The sequence below is a fragment of the Leucopleurus acutus genome, assembly GCF_964270905.1.
Source record: "Leucopleurus acutus genome assembly, chromosome: 1".
NCBI classification, from domain to species: Eukaryota; Metazoa; Chordata; class Mammalia; order Artiodactyla; family Delphinidae; genus Leucopleurus; species Leucopleurus acutus.
Genome location: NC_139142.1, coordinates 42,515,961 through 42,543,956, shown reverse-complemented (window position 1 = coordinate 42,543,956; position 27,996 = coordinate 42,515,961). Strand labels below are relative to the sequence as shown.

Sequence of the window (27,996 nt, the reverse complement as noted above, 5' to 3'; positions counted from 1 at the left end):
GTTATGTCTAGCCTCATATTGAAAAATCATATTTGAAAAATCATGCTTTTAAAAATGCCTTGAGGGGCTTCCTTGGTGGCGCAGTGGTTAAGAATCCACCTGCCAATGCAGGAGACATGGGTTCGAGCCCTGGTCCCGGAAGATCCCACATGCCGCGGAGCAACTAAGCCCGTGCACCACAACTACTGAGCCCGCGTGCCACAACTACTGAAGCCTGCACGCCTACAGCCCGTGCTCCACAACAAGAGAAGCCACAGCAACGAGAAGCCCATGCAAGGGAGAGTAGCCCCCACTCGCCACAACTAGAGAAAGCCTGCGCACAGCAACAAAGACCCAATGCAGCCAAAAATAAATAAATAAAATGAATAAATTTATTTTTTTTTAAATGCCTTGATTTTCTGCAAACATCTAAAATGTCTTTGAAATCTCCACATCCTATTGTGCAGTTGCAAGCTGCATGCTTGCTTTGACAACTGCAAAAAACACCACACATGGAAAGCCCTGCTTGGACCACTCCTCACAGGGATTGTCAGTCCTGGAGTATGAGCCCAGATGAAACACTCAGAACCAATCATCTTGCCTAGGATTCTGAACAATCCCCTCAAGAGAGACCTGGTACAGTTTCCTATAAATCATATATTTGTTTGGCCTGAGGCTGAGCACCTGGCTGCTGCATCTAAAAACTATTCTTAAGAAATAATTTACCTCAGTAATAATGTAGTGGGACTTCCCTGGCAGCACAGTGGTTAAGAATCCGCCTGCCAATGCAGGGGACACGGGTTTGATCCCTGGTCTGGGAATATCCCACATGCCGCGGAGCAACTAAGCCCGTGCACCACAACTACTGAGCCTGTGCTCTAGAGCCCGCAAGCCACAACTACTGAGCCCACGTGCTGCAACTACTGAAGCCCACGCACCTAGAGCCCGTGCTCCCCAACAAGAGAAGCCACCGCAATGAGAAGCCCGTGCACTGTAACGAAGAGTAGCCCCTGCTCGCCACAACTAGAGATAGCCTGTGCACAGCAACGAAGACCCAACGCTGCCAAAAATAAATAAATAAATTTATTTAAAATAATAATAATAATGTAGTACCTTTGCATGGTGATGTACGGTAACTAGGCTTATCATGGTGATAATTCTGAAATGTATAGAAATATCAAATCCCTATGTTGTGCACTAGGAACTAACCTAGCCGGTCAATTATACCTCAAAAAGAAACGAACAAACAGACTCATAGAAAACCAGATCAGATTTGCGGTTACCAGAGGAGGAGGGTAAGAGGATAGAAAACTGGATGAAGGCTGACAAAAGATGCAAACTTCCAGTTATAAGATATGTAAGTAGTAAGGATGTAATGTACAATATAATTAATATAATTAGCACTGCCGTATGCTATACATGGAAGTTGTTAAGAGAGTAAATCCCAAGAGTTCTCGTCACAAGGAAAAAAAATTTTTTCTTTTATTTTGTATCTACGTAAGACGATGGATGCTCACTAAACTTATTGTGGTAATCATTTCATGGTATATGTAAGTCAAATCATCATCCTGTACACCTTAAGTTTACACAGTTCTGTATGTCAATTATATCCAATAAAACTGGAAGAATAAAAAAGAAAGAATTCATCTAACCAAAAAGCTAAAATTATAGAAACATGCTTGATCACATGCCTATAAAATAATTGAATGGTAGTGTAGTATGTATGATATCTAAAGGATGATTCACCAACCTTTAAAATGTTTTCCATATTTTTCGATATCCTATGACTTATTTTTATATAAATATCAAAAGAACAACACACACACACACACACACACACGACTCCCAAGAAGGGGCTCCCCTGGTGGGGCAGTGGTTAGGAATCGCCTGCCAATGTAGGGCACATGGGTTCAAGCCCTGGTCTGGGAAGATCCCACATGTCACAGAGCAACTAGACCTGTGCACCACAACTACCAAGCCTGCGCTCTAGAGCCCGTGAGCCACAACTACTGAGCTCACGTGCCACAACTACTGGGCCCACGCACCTAGAGCCCGTGCTTCACAACAAGAGAAGCCACCGCAATGAGAAGCTCGAGCACCGCAGTGAAGAGTGCAACTAGAGAAAGCCCATGCGTAGCAATGAAGACCCAATGCAGCCAAAAATAAATAAATTAAATAAATTAATTTATTTTTAAAAAAAGACTCCCCAGCATAAATATCAATTTTTATTTCTCTAAGCTGGGGCTAAGCTCTCTCTCCTATCTCTCTCAGTCCTTTTTCTGTAATTGTTTTGTGATACTTTCCCACCTTCTACCTTGTGTGTCTGTTATTTATGTATTTATCATAACTTCTACTAAAATTTACACAAGATCTACTCTCACTTCTTTTTATTATCTGAATGACCAAATACTTGCTAAGCGTACACATAAATGAATGAATAAACAAAACCACTGAATATGTACAAAGCTAAATCCTTTTGTCATCATGAGCCGTTATATAAAAATTCCTAAGTGTCTAAGAGTGAGCTTTACTAAGCAGTGTAACTTTCCGGTGCTGGGCAACAAAGATGCAGGAACAAAAATGGGAAGAATCGACTCTATAACAATGCTTACTTAATTGTGACCACACCAATAAATAAATTCCCTATGATAAGAAAGCACACCAGAAAACTTAGAGTGAATGTCAGTTATCTTTCTTCAACAGCAGAATTTGTAGCAAAGCTTTATGGTAATACATCGTAATATTGATTCTAAATATTCTTTGAAATACCACTGGCTATGTGAGCATTAGCAACAGACATGTGATGACCACTCCGAGAGCTGAGTAATTTACTGTACTAGCCTATAGAACATACAGGTACTTAAGAACAGAGACCTATCATAAATGCCAGAGGAAGTACGATGATTTCAGGACAAGCCAACAAAGTGACTTACCATACGGGTAATCAATGACTGAAATCATTGCCTCTGTTATTGATGCAAAATTAAATCCAAAGCATTTTCAAGAACAAAAGCCAAAACTTGTATCCATTCTTAACATACTCAGAGTAAAAATTAGAGTGAACATCCTTAACTTCATACTACAGTATCATAAGTAACAGTGGACAGTTCAAATTTCCAACACTCTACTGGATCTTTAATATTATGTCCACATAGCAGCTCCCAAAGGTAAGTCACATAAACTTGGCTTCATGAACATGGACTTGAGATGAGATCTTTGACTACACTTTCTCATTCATCCATTCTAGCTGCCTTCTGAGTTGAAACATTATATGAGAATTGAGAAAATAATAAGAAAATATTCTCTGAAAAGGAGTGCATATTGGGAAGACAAAAAAAAATGATTTTGTGAATTAAAGTGCAGTTGAAGAGCAAACACTTCTCTCATAAAAATTACATGGGCTCTTAAGAATCCTCAATGGAACTATTAAAGAAAAATATCTGAGGCTTCTCCACAAAGCCACTTAAAGAATGCATTTCCCAATTCATTTCTGATTGACCAATAAAAGACAGAAACTAAGCACCTTTTTTTCAGTACCAATTAAGAGATCACACAGCCAAAAAATATCACTCAGTCATCTGAACAAAGGCATACTTTTCAAACACGGCTTTCTCCTGAAATCCCTATCTATTGAAATTCCTGTTATTGTAGAGAGAATCCTAGAACAGAGACAGAACTGAGAATGCCAGATAAGAAAGGAGAGATAATATCACTGTCTTTCAGCAGAGGAAATTAAGAGATGCTGAAAATGTATATAGGACATGCTCTCAGGGGACTGTGGAAAAAACATCCATGAAATTAAACACACAGATGTGCACACACACACACTCACGAAGGGAGGAAAATTGATGTCACTGAAATAGATTAAACAACAAATGACAGAAAAATGACAGCCTTCTGCCCCATGTGTGCTACCTCGCTGGGAAAAGATGTCAAAAATACAATCTTTCAAAACCTAAATATAAGGACATCCAAAATGGTCTTCGAAAAACAAGGAAAAAACGGTCAGAAAAGAGAAAATTGAAGTCAAATGATATATTTGGTCTTATTTTTTAAAAATCAAGATATTAAAAAAATTAAACATGACTTTCCTGTTGGATACTAAGAATTTAAAACCTCTTTATATGTTAAAAAGGTAATATGCTATATGTTTATATATAACGTGTCATATGTAAAAAAAAAAAAAAAAAAAAAAGGTAATTCCCCGGCATGTCAATAACCCTGTAATAAACCCTGTAATAAACAGGCACTTTGAAACAGATGAGGAAATGGGAGTTGTCTGGAATAACGGCACGGGATTTTACAGCCCCACCACTCAGTCTATTATGCCTATAGAAACACATTAAATAGGACCAGTCAGATCGAGAATTCACATTCTCCAGATCAAAGACACTAGTGTTTCTCCTTGTCTTGCAGAAAAGCAATACATTAACCCAGGCTCATCTTGAGAGAGTCCAGGCAAATTCACCCTGTTCCCAAGTCTGTCCGGTCAGCACCATGGGGAGCACCAAGTGGTTTCCCACCTCTCACAGCTGGAAGGCCCGGCTATTGACTTCCAAACTTTAAGGGAGAAAGTGCTGGGGATGTGAAGAAGGATTACCAACACCTTAATCACAAGATCTGAGACACCTCCGTTTTTGTTCTCTTACCTCCCACACATTCTTAGGAACCTAGTACCTGGTACAAAGAGACCCACAGTAGATTTTTTTTTCTGAGTATTGAACTGTTAAAGCCATAACCTTCCACCCTACAGAATTATTGCTACAATGTTACAGCACAGATGAATTTCCATCTTCTGTGGAAATATAGGAAAGGCAGAAATAAGTCTGATTTGTTTAGAGTAAACAGATATCTTCATTTGGACTTCTAAAATTCACAAAGCAGAATTACATTCAGTAAGAAATATTGAAGGCCTTAGTCCATTTGATATTAGTATTAAAATATTTTAAAGACAGTTAACCCAAATGAAAGAACTCCAAGTAAGTTTTCATAAGCAATCAGAAATTTTAAGTTGCCGTTTTGGAGCAGAGGAAGATATTAACATTCAACCAAAAAGGACATCAACCTAAACAAAGATCATGTCCAAAAATAAGATTATGCAACACTGTTAATCAACTATACTCCAATAACAATTAATTTAAAAAGAACAAAAATTAGCTTATGTACATATATATGTACCTGTATATATATACACATATATACATATACGTGTACTTTGCCATTACCCAATTTTTGAATTAAAAGTTAGAACACTTTGTCATGTTTATATTTCAAAGATGCTGAATACGGCCCTAGTAGAGTTATGCCTGAGATAAGTATAATGCATTTTTTATCATCCTCAAAGCATTTATTCCCTAAAAAAAAAAAAAAATACAGACAAGTAAAGTGTATCAGGCAAGGTGACAGATAAACCATTATCCCTTCAAAAATCAAACTGCATTTTTGCTGACAAGGTAAAAGGCGTACTGAAATAGGCACAAGGCAGTACGCACTTATAGAAGCAGGCTTTCTTCAATGCCTGAGAAATATAAACCACACCAAACTTCTCCCACTCTACCAATGCCCATCTCTCAAGTGGGCGTTCCAGAGGCAGAGCAAGTCTGCCTTCAGAGCCAGCTGGAAAACTCCTCAGAAGCAGACCTCCTATTACAAGTTGAATTGTGTTCCCCCAGAAAATATGTTTAAGTCCTAAACCACAGAACTTGTGAATCTGACCTTATTTGGAAATAGAGTTCCGGCAGATGTAATCAAACTCAGATGTAATTATCGGGGTGAGTCCTAATCCAATGGCTGATGTCCTCATAAGACAAGGGAAATTTGGGCACAGAGACACAAAGAGGGAAGAGGTGAAGATGGAGGCAGAGACTGCAGTGATGCTGCCACAAGCCAAGGAATGCCTGAGGCACCAGAAGCTGGAAGAGGCAAGGGACGATCCTCAATCAGAGGCTTTGCAGGGAGCGCAGCCCTGCCTACAACTTGATTTCAGACTTCCAGGCTCTAAAATTGCAAGAGAACAAATGTCTGCTGTTTTAAATCACCCAGTTTGTGAGACTTTGTTATGGCAGCCCTAGAAAACTAATACACTCCCTTAGTCATTATGTTGTAGAGACATGAAGGAGAAGACAAGACAGGATACCACGCAGATACAAATTTTAGGCTCATCTGGGACATTGACTATCCCTTAAAGAGTAAACATTCAGAAATTTCCACAAAGGTTCTTGCTCCTTGGGTGTGTGGTGTCTAAAAGGGGCAGGTCTCTTGTCCATATCTCACTGAGACAAATACCCTGTTCTCTGGAGAACTGACATTTATCAACACATCAGACACAGAGATTCAAACTTGAAAGGTAGATAACTTGACATCACACAACCTCGTTCTAAGTGAGAATAAACTATCTTCCCCTGGGTCCAATGCTATGGAAGAATTAAAATGTTTCATCCAGTCAAAGCCTCAGGCTGCACTTACATTCCTGGACAAAGTGGAAAAACATGCACTGAAAATGGAGGCCTCCAATACATCCAGGAATCTATCGATTTATCGATTTAAATAATTGTAGTCACTCCTGCTTTAAGAGGACTAGATAGACCAGCATAAAACTAATTGCGACATTATTAACATACACTAATTAAATATAAATTGTACTCCCCGGTATTTAGGAGAAGAGATGTGCTCATTCAAAATCTTGTCTTAAGCCCAACAACATAGCAGAAAGAATATTTTTAAACCAAAAATGTCTTTTCATAAGCCTTGACAAGGATCATAACTTCGATCAAAACTGACAAAATATATTCTCAAAAAGAAGCTGGAATTGAGCTGTGTAGAAGAAAAGCACTAAAACTCTAGGACATCTTAGGCAAGTTAAGAAAATTCTCACACATCTCAATATAACTGCCACCATCTACTAAATTTAGAAAAGTATTGCAGTTTCACAAGTATGGATTATTCACAAACACAATTTTTTTCCTCTGATTAAATGAGCCCTGCCGGGTAAAGCTGTCATCTCTAACTCAGGTTAATTTGGGGAAACCTGGTCTTTCCAGATGTCATCAAGGAGAGCAGACAGCTAATATGAGACTACATTCCAAGTTTTTATCTTAATGTGGAGAGCAAGAGCTGCTGGCCTCTGAGCTCGCTTTGATCCATTTCTTAAACCAGCACTCCATGGAATTCACATTCCTCCTAAAATGTCACATTTCTCCGCCAGAAAACTACCAGCATTACCCTGAAAGTCTGCAATACAGCCTGCTGCAAACCTGGCTGAACCACCTTCTCTGTTACAGAGTAGACAAAATATAAAATAACAGCACATCCTATGTCTTTACTGAATCCAACACATGGCTAATTTAGTGCCCAAAAGCTTACCTGTCTTCCCGATTAGTTTAAGAAACAGCACTACAAATCTCTGGGCATTTTGCAATCCAGCCAGGAGCTGTTCACCTGCCAAAATGCTGATTACTTAAACGACCTTTCATTATATTTCCCGACTTCTCATTTGTGGATGTGCAGTTGTGCTCCAAGCATCTTTTTTCATGCTCAAAGCCAATGTCTTGGAAAGTAAAATTTGGCAAGAATTTCTCAGCCTTAACAGATGAGGAGACTGTCTATCTCCAAAAAGTGGAACATCTAACCCAGAGACGTAATTAAGGAAGAATGACCCAGTGTTAACAACCAGAGCAGTGTTACGAAAATACAATTCACATTAAAACTTCCACCCAAGAAAAGCTGGTGGGGAAACTCAAGTTTTCCATTAAACCAGTTTTCTCAATTCAGCCTGCACACTGAAATCATCTCAGGCAACTCTTGAAAAATGTTGATGCCAGAGTCCATCCCAACTGAATCAGAATCACTGGGAGAAGGACTCGGTCATTAGGATCCTTTAAAAGCTCCCCAAGGTGATTCTAATGTTCAACTGTAACTGAGAACTACTGATGGAGAGCAGGGGTCAGCAAGCTTTTTCGGTAAAGGGCCATCTCATAAATATTTTAGGCTCTGTGGGCAATTAGTCTCTGTCACAACTACTCAACTCTGCTGCTCTGGCACAAAGGTAGCCACAGACAATACACAAATGAACAAGTGTGGCTGTTAATTAGGAACACTGAAATCTGGATTTTATAAAAACTTCTACATGTCACGAAATACTATTCTTCTTTTGAGTTTTTTCAATCGTTTGAAAATGTAAAGACCAATTTTAGCTTGCCATACAAAAACAGACGGCAGGCTGGATTTGGCTGGTCATGGTCTACGGACCCCTGATCTACACTACACACAGAATATACTTATCCTGGATCTTTTCTCAAAGACAACAGTTGCTCAGTGACTCACTGAATCTGTCCCTTCAAAGCATGGATACCTTCAGATTCGAGTTGGTCCAGACCATAGGAGGCAGCTGTATTAACATAGCTAATGGATGGAGCAGCAGTTCTCTCGGAAGATGCCTCAGGATCAGCAAGCGCTGGGGAAGTGCTAGGTGCTTCCTCCATTATCCCAGGGGGCGTCACTGGAGAACCCACAATTGGTGTGAACAACTCCTCATTCGGCCCTGTGACTGTGTCCATTAGGTCTGCCAAACACAAGAGACATGACCCAAAGATGATCAGTATGGGGAATATATACAAGTGCTTTTACTTCTTAAGCAAGAAATGACGAATGAAGCCAGTATTCTTATACACAGTAAGTTTGGCACTTAGACCAGTTCTTCCTTCCCACATTGTACCAATCCAGCCACCGGAGGCAAATACTTTATCTTCCAGGAAAATATATTATCTCAAATCAGAACTTTGTTTTCAAATGTTAATCTCCCGTTTATTCTATTAACAATATTATGGATTTTGTGGGATTTTATATAACCTATTACCAAAGGTAGAAAATTTAACAAAAATGTATTTAAATATACCCCAAGGATGACTTTTAAAAATCAAGTCAAAGAGTAAAAGCTTAGATCTGTGTCTGCAATATGCTCAATTTTAAAGCAACCAAATTTAGCCCCAGATATTCCCAAATCTAGAAACTCTAGAATAGTAGTATTTTGCAAGCTTGGTGGATCATCAGAATCTCTTGAGGTAATTTTTTAAATGTCAGTTTTCATGCTTTCTACATATCCCAACGTACCGAATCAGAACCTCCTTGGTGATGAAGCCTAAGAAACTATTTGTGAAAGCTCCCAGGAAATGGACCCACAGACTCTCATATCCATTGCTGTTTGCAGTATAAATGGAATCAACCACTTTGGAAAGCAGTTAGGCATTGCCTCCTAAAGTGAAATATTCATATGCCCTATTGTCCAGCAATTCAGTTCCTAGGTATTTACCCAAGAGAATCTCCTACACACGTGCAATGGAGAATACGTAAAAGAATATTCATGGCAGCCGTGTTCACAATAGCCAAACCTGGAAATGACCCAAATGCAAATCACTAGAAAAGACTGGATGAAGATTGGGTGAATAAACTGTGATACATTTTCATAATGGAATATTGCAAGCAGTCAAAGCAAAAGAACTGCGGTAAGTAAATATAGGCCTTAGAATATTAAGTAAAAAAAAACAAAGTCCCAAAAAGGCTATCCACAGCACAATACTGTTTTGATAAAGTAAAAAATCTAAAAGTTTTAAGTGTATAATATCAGGAGTACATACAGACACGATAAAACTAAAAGAAAAGGAAGTCAAGGAAATGATGAACACAAGATTCAGGTTAATGGTTAACAGAGGAGGATGGGGTTTAGATGGGAAGGGTCATGGGGTTACCTGTAGGTTACTAACAAGATCCTAAGGGTTTGTTTTGCAGGGGAGGCCAGCAGGCAGGATTAGAAGGTATTTATTACATTGTTAAAGATAACTCAGTTAATAAATAAAAGTAGGATTTACTTAGACCAACGATGAGACAGAGACATGAAGTCCAAAAGTAATAACTAAATAATAATAATAATTTTTGTATTCTCAGGTGATTCTGATGATCACCCAGATTCCAAAACTTCACTGTCCTTAAGATATCAGAGCATCTGAGGGCCTCCTACATAGAAAGTACTTTTTATACATTATTCAAAATCCTTAAAATAACCCATAAGACAGGTAGGCATTATTTAAAGAGGAACAAACCAAGGCTTGGAGACATTAAGAAACTTTCTTGAAGCCACAGTGCTAGTGAGGGCCAAAGCCGGGATTCAAACCCACGTCTTTGTTGGTTTCACCCCCAGGTCCTTGCTGGTTTCACCCCCCTGGCACCTAGCAGCCAGACGTGTCAAACTAGGAGAGAGTTCTCAGGAGACTTGGCCTTCGTGGGCCTCAGATATGAGCCACCAGGAGATTTTACTTGGGAACTAACCCCTTGTCCTTTAGCTGTGCCACACCTCTCCAAACAAGAAAGAGTTCACCTACCTTTCCTGCTGAAAAAATATACTTCCAGGTGAGGGGTGTGTGTGTGTGTGTGTGTGTGTGTGTGTGTGTGTGTGTGTGTGTGTGTGTATTGTGTGTATGCGTGTATGTGTGTATGCGTGTGTGTATGTGTGTATGTTTGTGTGTGTGTGTGTTTGTGCTCTGTGTGTGTGTGTGTGTGTGTGTGCGCGCACCTTGATGACAGGGCCATCTGCCTCACTCATTCTATTCCTCATCAACTCAGAAAAGATCCACCCCCAAAACACTGAGCACAATTCTCTCCCTTACAGACCTTCTACAGCGGGAGTAATTTCGAAAGACAGAGGAACGGGTGTCGTTGAAACCACAGTGGCCAGAGGCTCCCATCTTCTCGACAGCTGAGTAACACCAGGAGCATCAGCTGTGGCAGAGGGCAACTCTTTCCCTCCCTCAGTCTCGACATCTCCTCTGGTAACCTCAAGGGTAGAAACCTGCTGCTCTTGCATCACTGAAGATAAAGTGGCTTCTGCTTCTTGAACAGCTGTTGTCATCTCTTGAGTGATGATGCCTTAAAAGGGAGGAAACAACATTTTTAAATACACTAAATCCCTATACCTGAAAAAGTCACTATATAATTAATAATTAAAAACAAAAAAGCAGACAGCCATTTCAGGGAATGAGAAGGGAGAGAAACAAACTGCCAGGAAATAAATGTTTTCAGTGTTGCTGTCTTCAGGAGTCATGAATCAATCTAAGACAGAGATAAAGATGTTAATATAAAAAACAAGAGAATAACATTTAAAACAAAACAGGAAAATCAACAGCTGAGCTCCCTTTTATGAATATCAACATAATCAATTTGTTCAGAAACAAATTATACAAAACTAAGTTCAAAAATGCTCAGAAGCAGGGACTTCCCTGGTGGCACAGTGGTTAAGAATCCACCTGCCAATACAGGGGACATGGGTTCGAGTCCTGGTCCGGGAAGATCCCACATGCCGTGGAGCAACTAAGCCCATGAGCCACAGCTACTGAGCCTGTGCTCTAGAGCCCACGAGCCACAACTACTGAAGGCTGCACACCTAGAGTCCGTGCTCCACAACAGGAGAAGCCACGGCAATGAGAAGCCCATGCACCACAATGAAGAGTAGCCCCCGCTCACCGCAACTAGAGAAAGTCTGTGCACAGCAACAAAGACCCAATGCAGGCAAAAATAAATAAATAAATAAATATTTTTTAAAACTTGTCAGAAGCACTTGTATATATTAATTTTCACATTTGCATTCCTGAAGGGGAACAGGAACTTGACATTTTGAATTAAAGGAATACTAATTACAATAACTAATGTTTACTGAGTTCTTATTATGTGCCATACACACAGCGCTAAGTGCATGATGGGCATTACCTTTTTTTTTTTCATTTATTTCTGCTCTGATCTTTATGATTTCTTTCCTTCTGCTAATTTTGGGTTTTGTTTGTTCTTCTTTCTCTAGTTCCTTTGGGTGTAAGGTTAGATCGTTTATTTGAGATTTTTCTTGTTCCTTGAGGTAGGATTGTATAGCTATAAACTTCCCTCTTAGAACTGCTTTTGCTGCATCCCATAGGTTTTGGAATCATCATGTTTTCATTGTCATTTGTCTCTAGGTATTTTAATTTCCTCTTTGATTTCTTCAGTGATCTCTTGGTTATTTAGTAACGTATTGTTTAGCCTCCATGTGTTTGTGTTTTTTACGTATTTTTCCCTGTAACTCATTTCTAATCTCATAGTGTTGTGGTCAGAAAAGATGCTTGATATGATTTCAATTTTCTTAAATTTACTGAGGCTTGATTTGTGACCCAAGATGTGATCTATACTGGAGAATGTTCCATGTGCACTTGAGAAGAAAGTGTAATCTGCTGTTTTTGGATGGAATGCCCTATAAATATCAATTAAATCTCTCTGGTCTATTGTGTCATTTAAATCTTCTGTTTCCTTATTTATTTTCATTTTGGATGATCTGTCCATTGGTGTAAGTGAGGTGTTAAAGTTCCCCACTATTATTGTGTTACTATCAATTTCCTCTTTTATAGCTGTTAGCAGTTGCCTTATGTACTGAGGTGCTCCTATGTTGGGTGCATATATAATTGTTATATCTTCTTCTTGGATTGATCCCCTGATCATTATGTAGTGTCCTTCTTTGTCTCTTGTAACATTCTTTATTTTAAAGTCTATTTTATCTGATATGAGTATTGCTACTCCAGCTTTCTTTTGATTTCCATTTTCATGGAATATCTTTTTCCATCCCCTCACTTTCCATCTGTATGTGTCCCTAGGTCTGAAGTGGTTCTCTTGTAGACAGCATATATTTGGGTCTTGTTTTTGTATCCATTCAGCAAGCCTGTGTCTTTTGGTTGGAGCATTTAATCCATTCACGTTTAAGGTAATTATTGATATGTATGTTCCTATGACCATTTTCTTAATTATTTTGGGTTTGTTTGTGTAGATCCTTTTCTTCTCTTGTGCTTCCCACTTAGAGAAGTTCCTTTAGCATTTGTTGTAGAGTTGGTTTGGTGGTGCTGAATTCTCTTAGTTTTGCTTGTCTGTAAAGCTTTTGATTTCTCCATCGAATCTGAATGAGATCCTTGCCGGGTAGAGTAATCTTGATTGTAGATTCTTCCCCTTCATCACTTTAAGTATATCATGCCACTCCCTTCCGGGTTGTAGAGTTTCTGCTGAGAAATCAGCTGTTAACCTTATGGGAGTTCCCTTGTATGTTATTTGTCGTTTTTCCCTTGCTGCTTTCAATAATTTCTTTTTGTCTTTAATTTTTGCCAATTTGATTACTATGCGTCTCAGCATGTTTCTCCTTGGGTTTATCTTGTATGGGACTCGCTGCGCTTCCTGGACTTGGGTGGCTATTTCCTTTCCCATGTTAGAGAAGTTTTTGACTATAATCTCTTCAAATATTTTCTCTGGTCCTTTCTCTCTCTCTTCTCCTTCTGGGACCCCTATAATGCGAATGCTGTTGTGTTTAATGTTGTCCCAGAGGTCTCTTAGGCTGTCTTCATTTCTTTTTATTCTTTTTTCTTTATTCTATTCCACAGCAGTGAATTCCACCATTCTGTCTTCCAGGTCACTTATCCATTCTTCTGCCTCAGTTATTCTACTATTGATTCCTTCTAGTGTAGTTTTCATTTCAGTTATTGTATTGTTCATCTCTGTTTGTTTGTTCTTTAATTCTTCTAGGTCTTTGTTAAACATTTCTTGCATCTTCTCGATCTTTGCCTCCATTCTTTTTCCGAGGTCCTGGATCATCTTCACTATCATTATTCTGAATTCTTTTTCTGGAAGGTTGCCTATCTCCACTTCATTTAGTTGTTTTTCTGGGGTTTCATCTTGTTCCTTCATCTGGTACATAGCCCTCTGCCTTTTCATCTTGTCTATCTTTCTGTAAATGTGGTTTTTGTTCCACAGGCTGCAGGATTGTAGTTCTTCTTGCATCTCGGACATTATCTTATTCTATCCTCCCATATGTACTAAGGGGAGGTAGGTACTAATATTCTATGGAAGCCATATATCATAGTGGCCAAGAACACAGGCTCTAGACCCAATTTGCCTGGGTCTCAATTCGGACTCAGCCACCTACTATCTGCGTGACCTTGAACGAATTACTTAATTTCTCTGGGCCTTGAGCTTCCTCAGTGGTAAAATGGAAATAAGAGTATCTATCTCATAGCATTTTTACAAAGATTAAATTAGATAACACATGTAAAATAGTACATGCCCAGTGCTTTGTAAGTATTCAATAAATATCAGCTATTATTACCTCATTTTACAAACAACTTAGGTGTAGAAAGGCTAAGGAATCTGACTAAGGTTACATAGTTAGGGCTCTTAACCACTGTGCTAACTGTGCTTATCCCATCAACAGATGAATGGATAAACACACAGACACACAGACATACACACACATACACAGAGGAATATTATTCAGCCATGAGAAAGGAAATCCTGCCATTGCCTAAGGAACAACTTGGAGTAGCCTCTGTAGAAGATCTGCACTTGCTTTTAAATCATAAAACAGAATGAAACAGACCTGTGGGGTATGACGTATCTATCAGAGGTCCACTTTCTTTACAACATTATAATCCACTCAAATACATTATTAAAGACTATTTATAAGGGTTAATATTTGCCCCCTTCCTAGGGAGGGGCTATGCTGGAAATTTCAAATACTGAGCCACTGTGAAAACTTAATTTCTAGAAGACTCTGTTATCTCTCTTTTTTTAAATACTAATCCTAGATACTTAGCACATTACCAAGTCTGGTAAATTATGCAATGAGAAATAACATTCTAGAAATAGGTGAAAAGGTTTTCTCAAAGTTTTTATTAATGACTTCATTGTTCTTCCTATTACTAAAAATATTTTTCCTCAGAAACAATTTATTTGCTTTAAAATAGTGTTTGCATGTTTTCTGGTACAAGCAGTTCCATTTCTTGGTCTCCAAACAGTTTCGACTATTTTTTCTTTTAACTGGAGATTTTTACATTTGATGGATTGATATACCTGGTTATAAGACAACCTTACTTGTGCTTCATATTCATATTTGCTCTTTGTGCCATTGTTTAAGTTTTATTCTGAAATAAGATCACACATCTCTTGAGAGATAGGATTCATTGCCCTTTTTGTATCTTTAGCACCTAAGACAATGCTATGTTTGCCATAAAAAGCTAATATATAGTTTTATCATTTTAAGCAGTATGCATTCTCCATGTTGCCCTCATTTTTGAAAGCATAATGAACACTTTTGAGAAAAAATATGTCAAAATAAATGTTCACTCTATGCTCATAGTTTCATGAAACAGCAAGAAATATCAAAAGGGCATGGTATGGCCTTCCCTGGTGGGACAGTGGTTAAGAATCCTCCTGCCAATGCAGGTGAAACGGGTTTGAGCCCGGGTTCAAACCCTGGTCCGGGAAGATCCACATGTCGTGGAGCAACTAAGCCCATGCACCACAACTACTTAGCCTGCGCTCTAGAGCCCGCGAGCCACAACTACTGAGCCCACGTGCCACAACTACTGAAGCCCGCGCGCCTAGAGGCTGTGCTCCACAGCAAGAGAAGCCACTGCAATGAGAAGCCCACGCACCGCAATGAAGAGTAACCCCCACTCACCGCAACTAGAGAAAGCCCATGCGTGGCAACAAAGACCCAATGCAGCCAAAAATAAATAAATAAAACAAATAAATTTTTTCAAAAATGGGCATGGTATAATACTTTGAATAAGTGACTGCTGTTAGAGAAAGAAGAGTGAGAGCTAGAAATAGTAATGGGAATTTTTTAAATAACATTCAGAATTTCTCCACATCTCTCATTCTTCCCAATTCCTGTAGAGAAAAAATATATAATTATTATAGATTGCTCTTAAAACCTGATCTTCAAGTGAAACAGCTGAAGAACCAGCTGAATCAGAAACCTGACTATAATCTCAGGATCCTCATCTGTTCATAATACCCAAAAATGCCAAGAAATTATTTCATTCCCTGAAGAAGAGAATGTCTTAAGTAGTCCCTGGGCCCTAAAATGATTGGCATTTGAGGTGATTACTTCTTCTTTTTTTTTTTTTTTGAAATTTAAGGCATTTTAATGGAGTAAAAATTAAGAGTTAAAATTCAGGACACCCAGGGATAAAAGTCCATCTTCCAAGTACTGGAAGCCACCCCCAGTTCCTTGGCTGAATTTCCATCATCAGCTATTCACATATATCCACCCCTATTCCCTCTTTCTTTTCCAATGATGAGTAAAACACACAACCTGCACCCCCATCACATTTACAGAATTCCTGTATAAAATTTCTCTAGAGCCTAACCTGCAGGAGTCAACAAATCTGAATACAGCCAGTAGGTTTGCTAAAAGGTCACTTCAAGAACGTGGTAGGATAATGCAATGGGTTGGTCATGACAGTTCATCAGTCACAGTTACCAGCCCTGCAGGGGGTGAGCCGAGACCTTAGACACCCCTCTTAGACAAATAAGGAAGGAAGGCCCTTAGATTTAATTTTGTCTTCCCCATTTCCAGATGGAGAAACTGAGGCCAACAGATTGGAAAAATTTTAATCAAGCTCAGTTGTGAAACCAGCTGACCACATCAGTGTGACTAAACCTTCTTCATTGATTAAAATGGGCAGAACAGTTCCAAAGTCCCTCTGCCAATGCAACCAGGTGCCACTGGCTTCGTTCAGAAACTAATGACTCCAGTTTCTCCAGCTCCTTCAGAAGCTCCTGGGATAAGACACAATCCAGGATATTTCTGAAGCACTCTTTTGACAATGTCACTCTCTGGGGGGAGAAAAGGCGAAAGTTATCGCCCTCCTGGGGGCTCCACAGACTGTAGTTGTCACATATCCCTCCCTCCTTGAGGTCACTAGGATCAGCATTTGTCCTGGGCAGGGGCTTTGAGGTCACTTAATGATCCTGAGAAGGAGACTCAAGGAGGAAATCCAAACCTGTTCTGCAAAAGTGACCTTTCTTAAAACTAGATTGTGTGGGATTGAGTGGTTTACTTCTCAGAAATACTTGTAATCACCAGAAAATGGGTAGAAAAGCTTTTTGGCTATTCTCTTACTACTACTGTCAATAATGTCAATTTTTCACATTATTTTTAACTCTACAAAACAACAAAAAAAGTAAAGGTGAAAGGAATTATTTGACCGTTCCTCTCTCTACCAAGAATTTTTCGAAGCTTTTTGATTAATTTGGACAATGCAGGCAGTCGGATTAGATAATTCTAGTCTGAATGGTTCTCTATCTTCATTTAGTCATTCAATGAACAGATATTTACTGAGCACCTACTATGTGCCATATATTGTGCTATGTGCTGGGAATTAAAAGAAGCTGCCTGTTAAAAGACTGTAGTTAAGTGAGGCAATTATGACTAAGTAAGGAGTATATTCAATAATCAAAAACAACAATCAATTACCAAATTCATTTTACTTTTTTAGGCTATATTAATGGAAGCTAATGCAAGTCTAGTACATAAGAATCATAGATTCAACTGTGCAGTGAATAATCTGGAACTACATGATTTAATGCTCCAGGAATATCTTAAAGTGTAATGGAGAACTGAAATAAACTTCTTGTTTGGTCATATGGACCCAACTCTCTTAATAGAATTTAAAAACCAACTTACAAAACATTTTCTGGAAACTTCTACAAAAACTTCCAGTATACTAAGTCTTACAGTCTTTAAAAAATGAATTGGAGGGCTTCCCTGGTTGCGCAGTGGTTGAGAGTCCGCCTGCCAATGCAGGGGACACGGGTTCGTGCCCCGGTCTGGGAAGATCCCACATGCCGCCGAGCAGCTGGCCCATGGGCCATGGCCGCTGAGCCTGCGCGTCCGGAGCCTGTGCTCCGCAACGGGAGAGGCCACAACAGTGAGAGGTCTGCGTACCGCAAAAAAAAAAAATTAATTGGACATGTAAAATTAAATCTTTTATCGTTTTAATTCAATCTCCATAACACTTTCTAAAACATATTATTAATTTGATATTTTCCATTAGCTGGAGTAACAGTTGTACATATTCCAAAACAATCTGGAATGAGCATATGCACATTACACTAAGTCTTTCCCTCCCTATTCTGTTATCTGACCAACTACACACAATAAAAGAAAAACATCATCCTTCAGCAACAAATGCAAGGATTGTCAGCTCATAGCATTCACAGATGTAGAAGCCACGAGGAAGTAGAAAGTGCAGAATCAAGCCAGCAGAGAGGATTTATCTGTACTGGTATTTTTTCCCCCTTATTTCTAGAAGAATTTCTTTTTAGGAAAACAAAGTCAGAGAACTCATATGGTTAATACTATGAAATAAATATTTACCTAAGGCTTTTTGGTAAGAAATATCAGGAATGTGAGTACTTTTTACAACAATGTATAAATAAGTATCCAACATTGTTGAGTATATCATTTAAACATATAGCTAATTTTTTCACATTTTCCTGTAAATATACACATTTTCATAATAAAAGGTTTAAAAATATTAATCTATATCAGGGCTTCTCAGATATATATATATACACACATATATATGTTTTTTGGCTCAGATATATCTTGGTTGCTGTGCACTGTAGGATGTTTAGCAGCATCTTGGCCTCTACCCGCTAGATGCTCTCTACTGTGATGACCAAAAATGTCTCAAGAAATAGGTAATGGAGATGAAGCGGTACAAACTTCCAGGTGCAAAATAAATGAGTCACAGGTATGAAATGTACAGTGTGGGGAATATAGTCAATAAATATGTAACATCTTTGTATGGTGACAGTTGGTAACTAGACTTATCACGGTGATCATTTTGTAATGTATAGAAATACCGAATCACTATGTTGTGCAACTAACTAACTAGGAACTAACACAGTGTTTTAGGCCAATGATATTTCAAAAACAAACACACTCATAGAAAAAGAGATCAGATTTGTGGTTACTAGAGGCAGGGGATGGGGGAGGGGAAACTGGATGAAGGCAGTCAAAAGGTACAAACCTCCAGGTGTAAGATAAATAAGTACTAGTGATGTACAATATGGTAAATATAATTAATACTGCCATATGTTATATATGAAAGTTAAGAGAGTAAATCCTAAGAGTTCTCATTACAAGAAAAAAAATGTTTTTCTGTTTCTTTAATTTTGTATCTATACGAGTTGATGGAAGTTCACTAAATTTATTGTGATAATCATTTCATGTTGTATATAGGTCAACTCATTATGCCACACAACTTAAACTTACACAGTGCCATATGTCAATTACATTTCAATAAAACTGGAAAAAATGTCTCCAAACATTGCCAAATGATTGGCGCAGGGGTGGGCACAAGGCATGACGCAAATTATTCCCATTTGAATACCACAGGTCTATATGCAGGGGTTATATTTGGATGTAATTTTTATGCATTTTTTATTTATTTACTTTTGCTTTTCATTAAAACTTAGATAACTTACTTCTAAATTGTCACTTTAAAAAAAAACATAAAACATCTAAAACATTACAACGTTATGTGTCAACTATATGTCAATTAAAAAATAATAAAACCAAACAGAAACATTCCAAGTTAAACAAAGCTTATTTTCCTTTTTTTTCTTTCTTTCTTTTACCTTTAAATGTATTTCCCAATGGCTGATATGCCTCAGACTCATATTCTGAGATGGAAACAGTGGTCTCTAAGAACAGCATGGCATTGTTCTCCTTGGTGGATTCCATGAAGTCTGCAGTATTTTGGACCAGGTTTTCCACAGAGACTTTCATACCTTCCACTGGACTTGTGGGAGTAAAGGAACTTTGATCAGTGAAGGCAGGTGACCTCTCATCCCCACGTGCTATTAGCAGGGCTGTTCCCCTGTGTGCTTCCCCTTCAGGCAGCCTCAGAGCCACATCTGCAGCCTCTGTCAAAGTTTCGCCCCCTGTCATGCCTTCCATACCATTACTGGTTGCTTGGGTTGTCTGAGATGTTTCCTTTCTCACCTGAGTCTCTGTATTGTCTCCAAGCTTTGGGGTCTTTATCTGGCTTACACTCTCTAATTTGGTGTCATCCCACTCAACACTTACGACGGAGACAGCTGGAACAGCTATGGTGACACTCACTGTGACTTCTGGGGCTCCCAGCAGGCTGTCAGTTTCTGGCTCAACACTCAGGGTGGACTCGGAGGTTGCGAGCCAGTGCTTGGTGGCAGTTGCCTGGGTATTATCAGCTGTCATCTGGGAAGGCTCAGTGCCTGCTGTGGGCTCAGCACCAGGAAAAGAAGTTGTCTTATGCTCTGGGTCTGCTTCAAATTTCTCAGTCCTTGGACGGGTGGTTAGCATCTCTTTAGCATTCACATAGGATAAAGGTGAATGTCCCAGACTAACTCCTGCCTGATTTTCAGTTGCAAACAATTGATCATCCACATAGTGCAGAAAACCTTGTGTTGCTTCGGTGGTCCCTTCCACAATGGGCTGAATGATGGTACTACGGGAGGATTCCTCCTTCTCATCAATATTCAGAGAAGCAGTTGGAGTGATAGGGTTGGTTAACATGGCCTTGGAAAGTCGGCTTTCGGGAGACATTCTCTCTGGCTGGCTGGAACCAAACAGTTCTTCCCCTGCTGAGATCACTGGCTCAGTAGCAGTGTAAACGCCAGGGCTATCAGGCTGTGTGAGCCCAGCTCCTATAGGAGGGGTTTCTTTGTTACTAGGGAATACTTTACTTAATGACATTGTTGATGGTCCTGCTAACACTATCATTGGTTCTTCAGAGACCAGAGTGTACTTTGAAGTAATGGAGTTATTTTCTAGGTCATCTGTGTTCAGCCTCTCAGACTGCCCTTTTTCTTCATGAACAGGTGCTATCTCCCTTCTTTCCACATTGGGGAAGGCCAGACATTGTGTGGCAAAGCCGAGAAGTAAAAGGCTACAGAAAGCCAGAAAAATGTGCAGTACAACTGGTCTGCTCATAGTGGAAGAGAAACGTGCACATAAATTGGTAGAGTTGACAATTCCAGTAATTGAGTCCTGCAGAAAAATAAAGCATATCAAACTGTCATATAAATATGTTGTAAATAAGCCCCTTTAAATTAAACTATAAGTAAAATAATCTCCTTGACTCCCAGCTCAGAGACAGTACATAGGAGGGAATGTTCTATTTCTTTGTACCTTTGAGACGCGGATAACCCAGTTCATTTTTCCCTGCTGAATTTTCAGCTGACTTAACTTGAAGTTCTCTAGCAAAGGGTACACGTAGTTACTAAGTTCATTGTTTTTTAAATACCTACTTGAAATAAACTACCCTGGAAGTCACATTTGTAATATTCTCCCCAATTCTTCTATTAATCATGGAGTCAAATGACTACAGAAATAGCAACACATCCAGGAAATAAAAAGTAATTTTAACATTTATTTACATCACTTTCACAGAACCTTTTAAGTATGTTTTAAAACTTATTAAAGGGGCTTCCCTGGTGGCGCAGCGGTTGAGAGTCTGCCTGCCGATGCAGGGGACACGGGTTCGTGCCCCGGTTCGGGAAGATCCCACATGCCACGGAGCGGCTGTGCCCGTGAGCCATGGCCGCTGAGCCTGCGCGTCCGGAGCCTGTGCTCCGCAACGGGAGAGGCCACAACAGTGAGAGGCCCGCGTACCGCAAAAAAAAAAAAAAAAAACTTATTAAATATCATCATAAAATACTGAATACCAGTTTCATTCAAGAGTTTTTAAAGTATATAAATGACTTTCAATTAAAATTTATCTTTAAAATACTTAAATTGTTTTCTCTGCAACAACTATAAAAATTATAGGTAAAACCTTCATGTCTCAAAAAAAAAGATTAGAAAAGGTAAACTAGTTAAACAATGTAAACAAGTGTGTTTTTGAAAAAAACTTTTTTAAGAGAACCAAAACACATTTTAAATTAGCAGTCTTTACTGAATGCACATTATTGTAAGATTAAGATTTATTGTATTTTTTTACAAACTGCTCACACTCTCATGACAACTAAAATTATACCAAAACTGCTAATTTCCCCCCAAACTTAAGGGTTTTAGGTCTTATCTATCCCATCATCAGAAAGTTCTTAGATACTGTGGGTTTTCTAGAAAATTAAACCTAGGAATGAAAATTCTAAATCTAACTATAAAGACCTTATCTTTATAAAAGTTATACTTTTCCTTTCTTGCATGTCTGATCATTAAACTATCTGGGTTAAGCATGTGATGTGCACACATCAAGTATAATAATTGACATTTTCGGGCTTCCCTGGTGGCGCAGTGGTTGAGAGTCCGCCTGCCGATGCACGGGACACAGGTTCGTGCCCTGGTCCGGGAAGATCCCACATGCCGCGGAGCGGCTGGGTTCATGAGCCATGGCCGCTGATTCTGTGCATCCGGAGCCTGTGCTCCTCAACGGGAGAGACCACAACAGTGAGAGGCCCGCGTACCGCAAAAAAAAAAAAAAAAAATTGACATTTTCATAGGGTCTTCTTCCCCTTAAGGAGTCTGAAGCTTCCACATGTTACCCCATTCAGTCTTACAGGTCCTTTTGAGATAGAGAAAAGGTCACGTGCTCAGGGCATAATCTAGACAGCTGAAGAGAAAAAGAAGGTTGAATTTTTCTACATGAGGAAAGAGGAATCCATGAATTCGGAGCTAGGCATCTTGCTCAACTACCAGCGTCACATGACGGAATTATCTTGGAAGCAGCTCCTCCAGCCCCAGTCAGGCCTTCAGATGACTGCAGCCCCAGCTGCTATCTTGACTGCAACTTCTTGAGAGACCTTGAGTCAGAACAGCCCAGCTAAGCTACTCCCAAATTCCTAACACACAGACATGGGATGAAATAATAAATATTTATTGCCACCAAGTTGGGGGTAATTTTTTACAAAGAAATCTTGAATCCACAGTTCTTTGGGAGAATACAGGAATGGGAAGATGTCATGAGATGCCATGTGCAGAAAAGGAACAGCATATCAGGGATCATAAATTTAGAAGCAGAAGAAAACTGAAGCCAGAGATGACTAGGAGAAATGTAAGCCACCCCACCCAAGAATCCTCAGAGATGGTGAAAGGGATGCTACATATCCTCATATGTAGGATGAGAGGTTGAAGCAATTGTATTTAAATATTAAATTACATACAGGTAGCTAGCATTATTTTAAAAGGAGAGAATATGAGAAAGATATCTGAAAAAGACGGAGTAGCATGTGAACATTCTGGACATTAGTTATCCCCATACTTTGGATGAGCCATAAAGCATCCCAGTTCATAGCCAGGTAACAGAATTAGTAGCAGTATTTGGCCTGCTGCCTCTATTTTCCTTCCTTAAAACAAAAACATATGATAGCTGTAAAGCAAGAGTGCTCACAGTTGATGAAACTACACCTTTGATTTCTGAAAATACAAGCTGAACTATAAACTACATAGTCAAAGATACATAAAAGCTAGAGAACTCTCTGGTTCATTTCTGATCTGTTCAGAGATCTGCCCTTTCCTATACAAATATTTCTCCCATTCAGTGAAATCTTACTAAACACCCCAGGAGATGGAGAGTGTGGCCTAAAAGTTGGGTCTCCATGACCCCATCCTTCTGGATTAAAAACCTGAAAAAGACAAGCCATCATGAGTGGCAGTAGAGTTTAGAGGGGCATAGACAGGCATGAGAAAAATGAATCCTAGCTTTTTTTTTTTTTTTTTTTTTTTTTTTTTGCAGTACGCGGGCCTCTCACTGCTGTGGCCTCTGCCATTGCGGAGCACAGGCTCCGGACGCACAGGCTCAGCGGCCATGGCTCACGGGCCCAGCCGCTCTGCGGGATGTGGGATATTCCCGGGCCGGGGCACGAACCCGTGTCCCCTGCATCGGCAGGCGGACTCTCAACCACTGCGCCACCAGGGAAGCCCAATCCTAGCTTTATTGTTGTTAAAACATGCTATGTGATACTGGACAAATAGCCGCAGTTTCTCCTTTGACAGAATGAGGAGTTAAAAAAATAATCTTTGAACTCCTTTCTATCTCCATGATTCCATTTTCATATTTTATCTATAGAACACAAAATAAAAATACAAATGCTTTCATTTTCCCACAATTTTGCCATCAAGTAGGCAAGGCACCCAAATGATTGCACAAATGCTTCACATTTTATTTATATGTTCTGGAATCATGTGAACTGAGAGGAGAATTTTATGAACAAATCAGATTTGGAGGGTAGTGGGGACAAACAATAAAGATGTAATACAACCTCTACTGCCTTTCCAAAACAGATTTTTCCTTCAAGGTTTCATTTTCATCTACATCTTGAGCTTTAGAATTTTGGGGTGAAGGAATTCTGCCATTGTTCTAAAAGACTTTCCTTCTGGGCTTCCCTGGTGGCGCAGTGGTTGAGAGTCCGCCTGCCGATGCAGAGGACACAGGTTTGTGCCCCGGTCCGGGAGGATCCCAGATGCCGCGGAGCGGCTGGGCCTGTGAGCCATGGCCGCTGAGCCTGCGCGTCCGGAGCCTGTGCTCCGCAACCGGAAAGGCCACAACAGTGAGAGGCCTGCGTACCGCAAAAAAAAAAAAAAAAGACTTTGCTTCTGTAATGAAGTGTCAGCCACCTGCTTTCTAAATCCAATTACCACAGAAAAAGTGGGGTGAATTGCAAGCCTATATTCTATGTCTGCATATTGCAGCCATATGCTCCTTCTCCCCAATATTCAAAGCGACGCCTGAACTTTAAAAGAAGCAGAAAAGACAGCCTGTAGGAAAGGCAGCAGGGAACACGTCTGCAATTCAGATGAATTGGTAGATGACCTTCAAGTTCCAGGTCTTTCTCTGTCTTTCCAAGCACAGAGCAGGTTCACATAGCCACTCCCATGAGTTTGTTGTCCTTCGCTGGGAGTTGCATGATGTTAGAGAATAAATAAGGAAAGACTGACCCTTGTCAATTCAATGACAATATTTCAACCTAAACAACCATCTGCAATCACATTTTGAAGGCTCTAGGCCTTTTATTTTTTCCTCAACATTGTCTCCTGTCCCTGGCAAAGTGCCTGGCACAGAGGAAACGTTTAGTAAATACTGGCTGATGTCTATAGCCCTGCCTTGCTGGAGGAGGGGGAGGGAGGGGAGATTTCATTGCTTATTAGAAATTGGGTTTTAATTATCTTAAATTAACTCAAATATCAGAATATTTAACAAACAAAACATGTCTCTAACTTCTCCTTTACACTGTGACTTTCGAGGCTCCTTTCTTTTCACTATATCCGTCAGTGCAAATTAATTCAGATAAACGAACTCTCACCCAGTTGCTGATAGTGGACATTAGCTTCTAAGAGCTTAAAAAGCATCTCTTTCTGAGCAAGTCATAGCACTATGTCATTCGTTATCAAGGTATCCTAATGGCTTGGCAGTCCTCTGAAAACTTTACTGCATTTCTGCCACCAGTGAGCAGATAAGCTGTTCTGTCAAGCCTTATCTTGGACAATCTTAAATAGATACAGTCCAGAATCTGTTTCTTTGTCAAGTCTAGGCATATTCAAGTTTCAAAGACAAATGAAAGGCAACATAAAAAAATATCGCCTTAGCCGTCTTGTTAGACTTAATAATCAGGTTTTTTCAAACACTTGGTCAATATTTTTCCAACGAAAATGTATGCTGCCATTGTTCAGTGTGTTACCAAAATGCAGACACAAAAGGGAAACAGTGTGTTCAATCATTCTCTTCAGTGACAAAGCTGCTTTTTTCAAAGCAAGTTGAGTTTCATGTGTAATATATAAGGAACATGAGCATTGCCCTAAGGGTACTCAAGACACAGGAGGCCTGTAGAGTATGCCAAAAAACTAGTGACAATCTGCCTGATATTCTCCTTTTGGGGGGATAAACACAAATACCTTAAACAGCTGATGTGGAGTTTGGGGAAGAAAGCTGCCTTAGATTTTCTTTGTCTACTGGATGGTACTTGGATGCCACCTCAAACACACCATCTTCATCTAAACTGCGGTGTCATCTTGAACTCTTCCCTCCTATATATTCCAGATTCACAACCTCTGTGGATCCTTCCCTCATAATGTCTCTTGGAATTGTCCCTTCTTGGGGACACTGGATTGTCATTATTTTAACTGCCTCTAACTGATGATCCTGATCAGACTCTCTCCTCTCCAATCCATTTTACACAGTCCAGATGGTTTACTCTTAAGAAAAAAGATGACAATAATCAATCAAAAATGGCTACCATTCAGGGGATGCCAAGTGTTTAACTGTCTTATGTAAATTATGTTATTTAATCCTTTACAACAACCTAATGAGATAGGTACTACCATTACCCTTTCCTTTTTTTTTTTTTTTCTTTTTTTTTTTGGTGAGAAAACTACCATCTCACAGAGGTTAATTAACTTGCCTGGGTGATCATGTCTGTCAGATACCAAGTTTCCTGCCTTTGCCACTGCAACCCTCTGCCTTCCCAAAACACATCATTTAATGACCCCAAACATACAATTGCCAAACTCCACACCTATAATGCAACCCCACACCACCAGTGCCCGGTACAAACACCATCGCTAGTTGCGTATATTGCCCTCTTATGTGCCTTACTCATTTCAGCGTCCCAAATTTTGCTCATGCTATTGCACTAGCCCAAATGCTCCCTCCTTCTTCCTTACCCCAGGTATCCAAACCCTGGTCCCATAGGTCACGTCCTGTTTACTAATTGCTGTCACAAAACTGCCTGGCCCGTTCTCTTCCCACCCTTCTCCTAGCTTCTCCAGCACAAATCGTCATGTCTGTAACACTTATCACCTCAAATAAAATTATGTTCTTTGCATGCAAACACTAGTCTTTCAGCTTCCTTTGCCATATAATTGCTAATAATGGTAGACACATAGGAGAGGTGTTCGATAAATATTAAGTGGCGTAAAGTGAATATAAATAACCATTTAAAAATGCGAAAAAAAAATGGGCTTCCCTGGTGGTGCAGTGGTTGGGAGTCCGCCAGCCGATGCAGGAGACACGGGTTCCTGACCCGGTCTGGGAAGATCCCACATGCCGCGGAGCGGCTGGGCCCATGAGCCATGGCCGCTGGGCCTGCGCGTCCAGAGCCTGTGCTCCGCAACAGGAGAGGCCACAATGGTGAGAGGCCCGCGTACCGCAAAAAAACAAAAAAAACGCGAAAAAGAATGTTCAGAATCTCTATTTTATACTGTACGATGTTCAATGACATTTCACAGTCTATCCATGTCTAACTGTACGTTTTGTTCATCACCTAGTCAATTTTGGCTACTTATCCAGTGTGTGATTTTAATAATAGTAATAATTTCTGTATTCTCATTTCTGCTATATTTTAGGTTTTCAGAGTGTATTTCATTTAAAAAAACAAAGAGAGAGAGAGAGAGAGGTCACCAGGAACAAGGGACAAGTTTCAGAGCTTCAGGTTAACTTGCTTCCCAATTCCCCTTCACCTTTCAAAATCCAATTCGTAATTCTTTGATTGATAATGGGAAAAGAAAGCTCTTTGCCTTCTTCGTTTGTGTCTTAATAACCTTTCCATTTTGTGTTTTTCCTGATCCTCAATGATAATTTCGTCACTGTCTTACCTTTTCTTTTTTTAATCCTTAAGGCTCTCATTGCCAAGCCTAACTCATTTGCCTGAAGCAGAGCTTAGCAAGACTCTGACCCTATTAACCCAGCTGTGGCACACAGCATTAAGGTACCCCATTTGTGATTCACTACTATTCACTGCTATTGACTACTGCTACTTGGCCTGATACATTGGCTTTCAGATGATCTGACCCCAGTCATCCTTCACTATAAATTAAGTGGCTGGAATGGCAGATGATCCTCTCAGTAGCATGTTCAACCACAGTGGAAGGAGGGAGAATAGAGTAACCACAAAGAAAAATCATAGTCCCACAGGAGAAAAGTGGCATCGTGCTGACAGGGAAGAGGATAAGTAGGCTGGGGTCAAGACGATTACTCTGGCAACTGCCAGCAAAGTGCTTTGCCATTCCTGCAGACCACAACTAAATTCTACGTATCAAGCCCACAAGCTTTATTCTCTACAATTTAGTGATGGAGACAAATGAAGATATCTGTGTTTATCACTCCCAGTGGATAATCCTATCCCTGGTAAAAGAAGCTGGACTTAAAGCTGGCTTCGAATTCCAACTCTACCTTGGGCAAATCGCTGAAACTCAGT

The 27,996-nt window shown here is 39.7% G+C and overlaps 1 protein-coding gene across 1 annotated transcript in view; it reads right to left on the bottom strand.

Moving 5' to 3' along the window:
- Positions 1 to 27,996, bottom strand: part of ARMH4 (armadillo like helical domain containing 4) — a gene marked incomplete at both ends in the record, with an annotated part of 135,098 nt that overhangs the window by 104,615 nt on the left and 2,487 nt on the right. Inside the window, 3 exons of the mRNA XM_082842175.1 lie at positions 8,330 to 8,539; positions 10,642 to 10,896; positions 19,462 to 20,854. Of these exons, the coding sequence (XP_082698301.1) occupies positions 8,330 to 8,539; positions 10,642 to 10,896; positions 19,462 to 20,854 (1,858 nt within the window). The remainder of the gene's footprint in view (positions 1 to 8,329; positions 8,540 to 10,641; positions 10,897 to 19,461; positions 20,855 to 27,996) is intronic.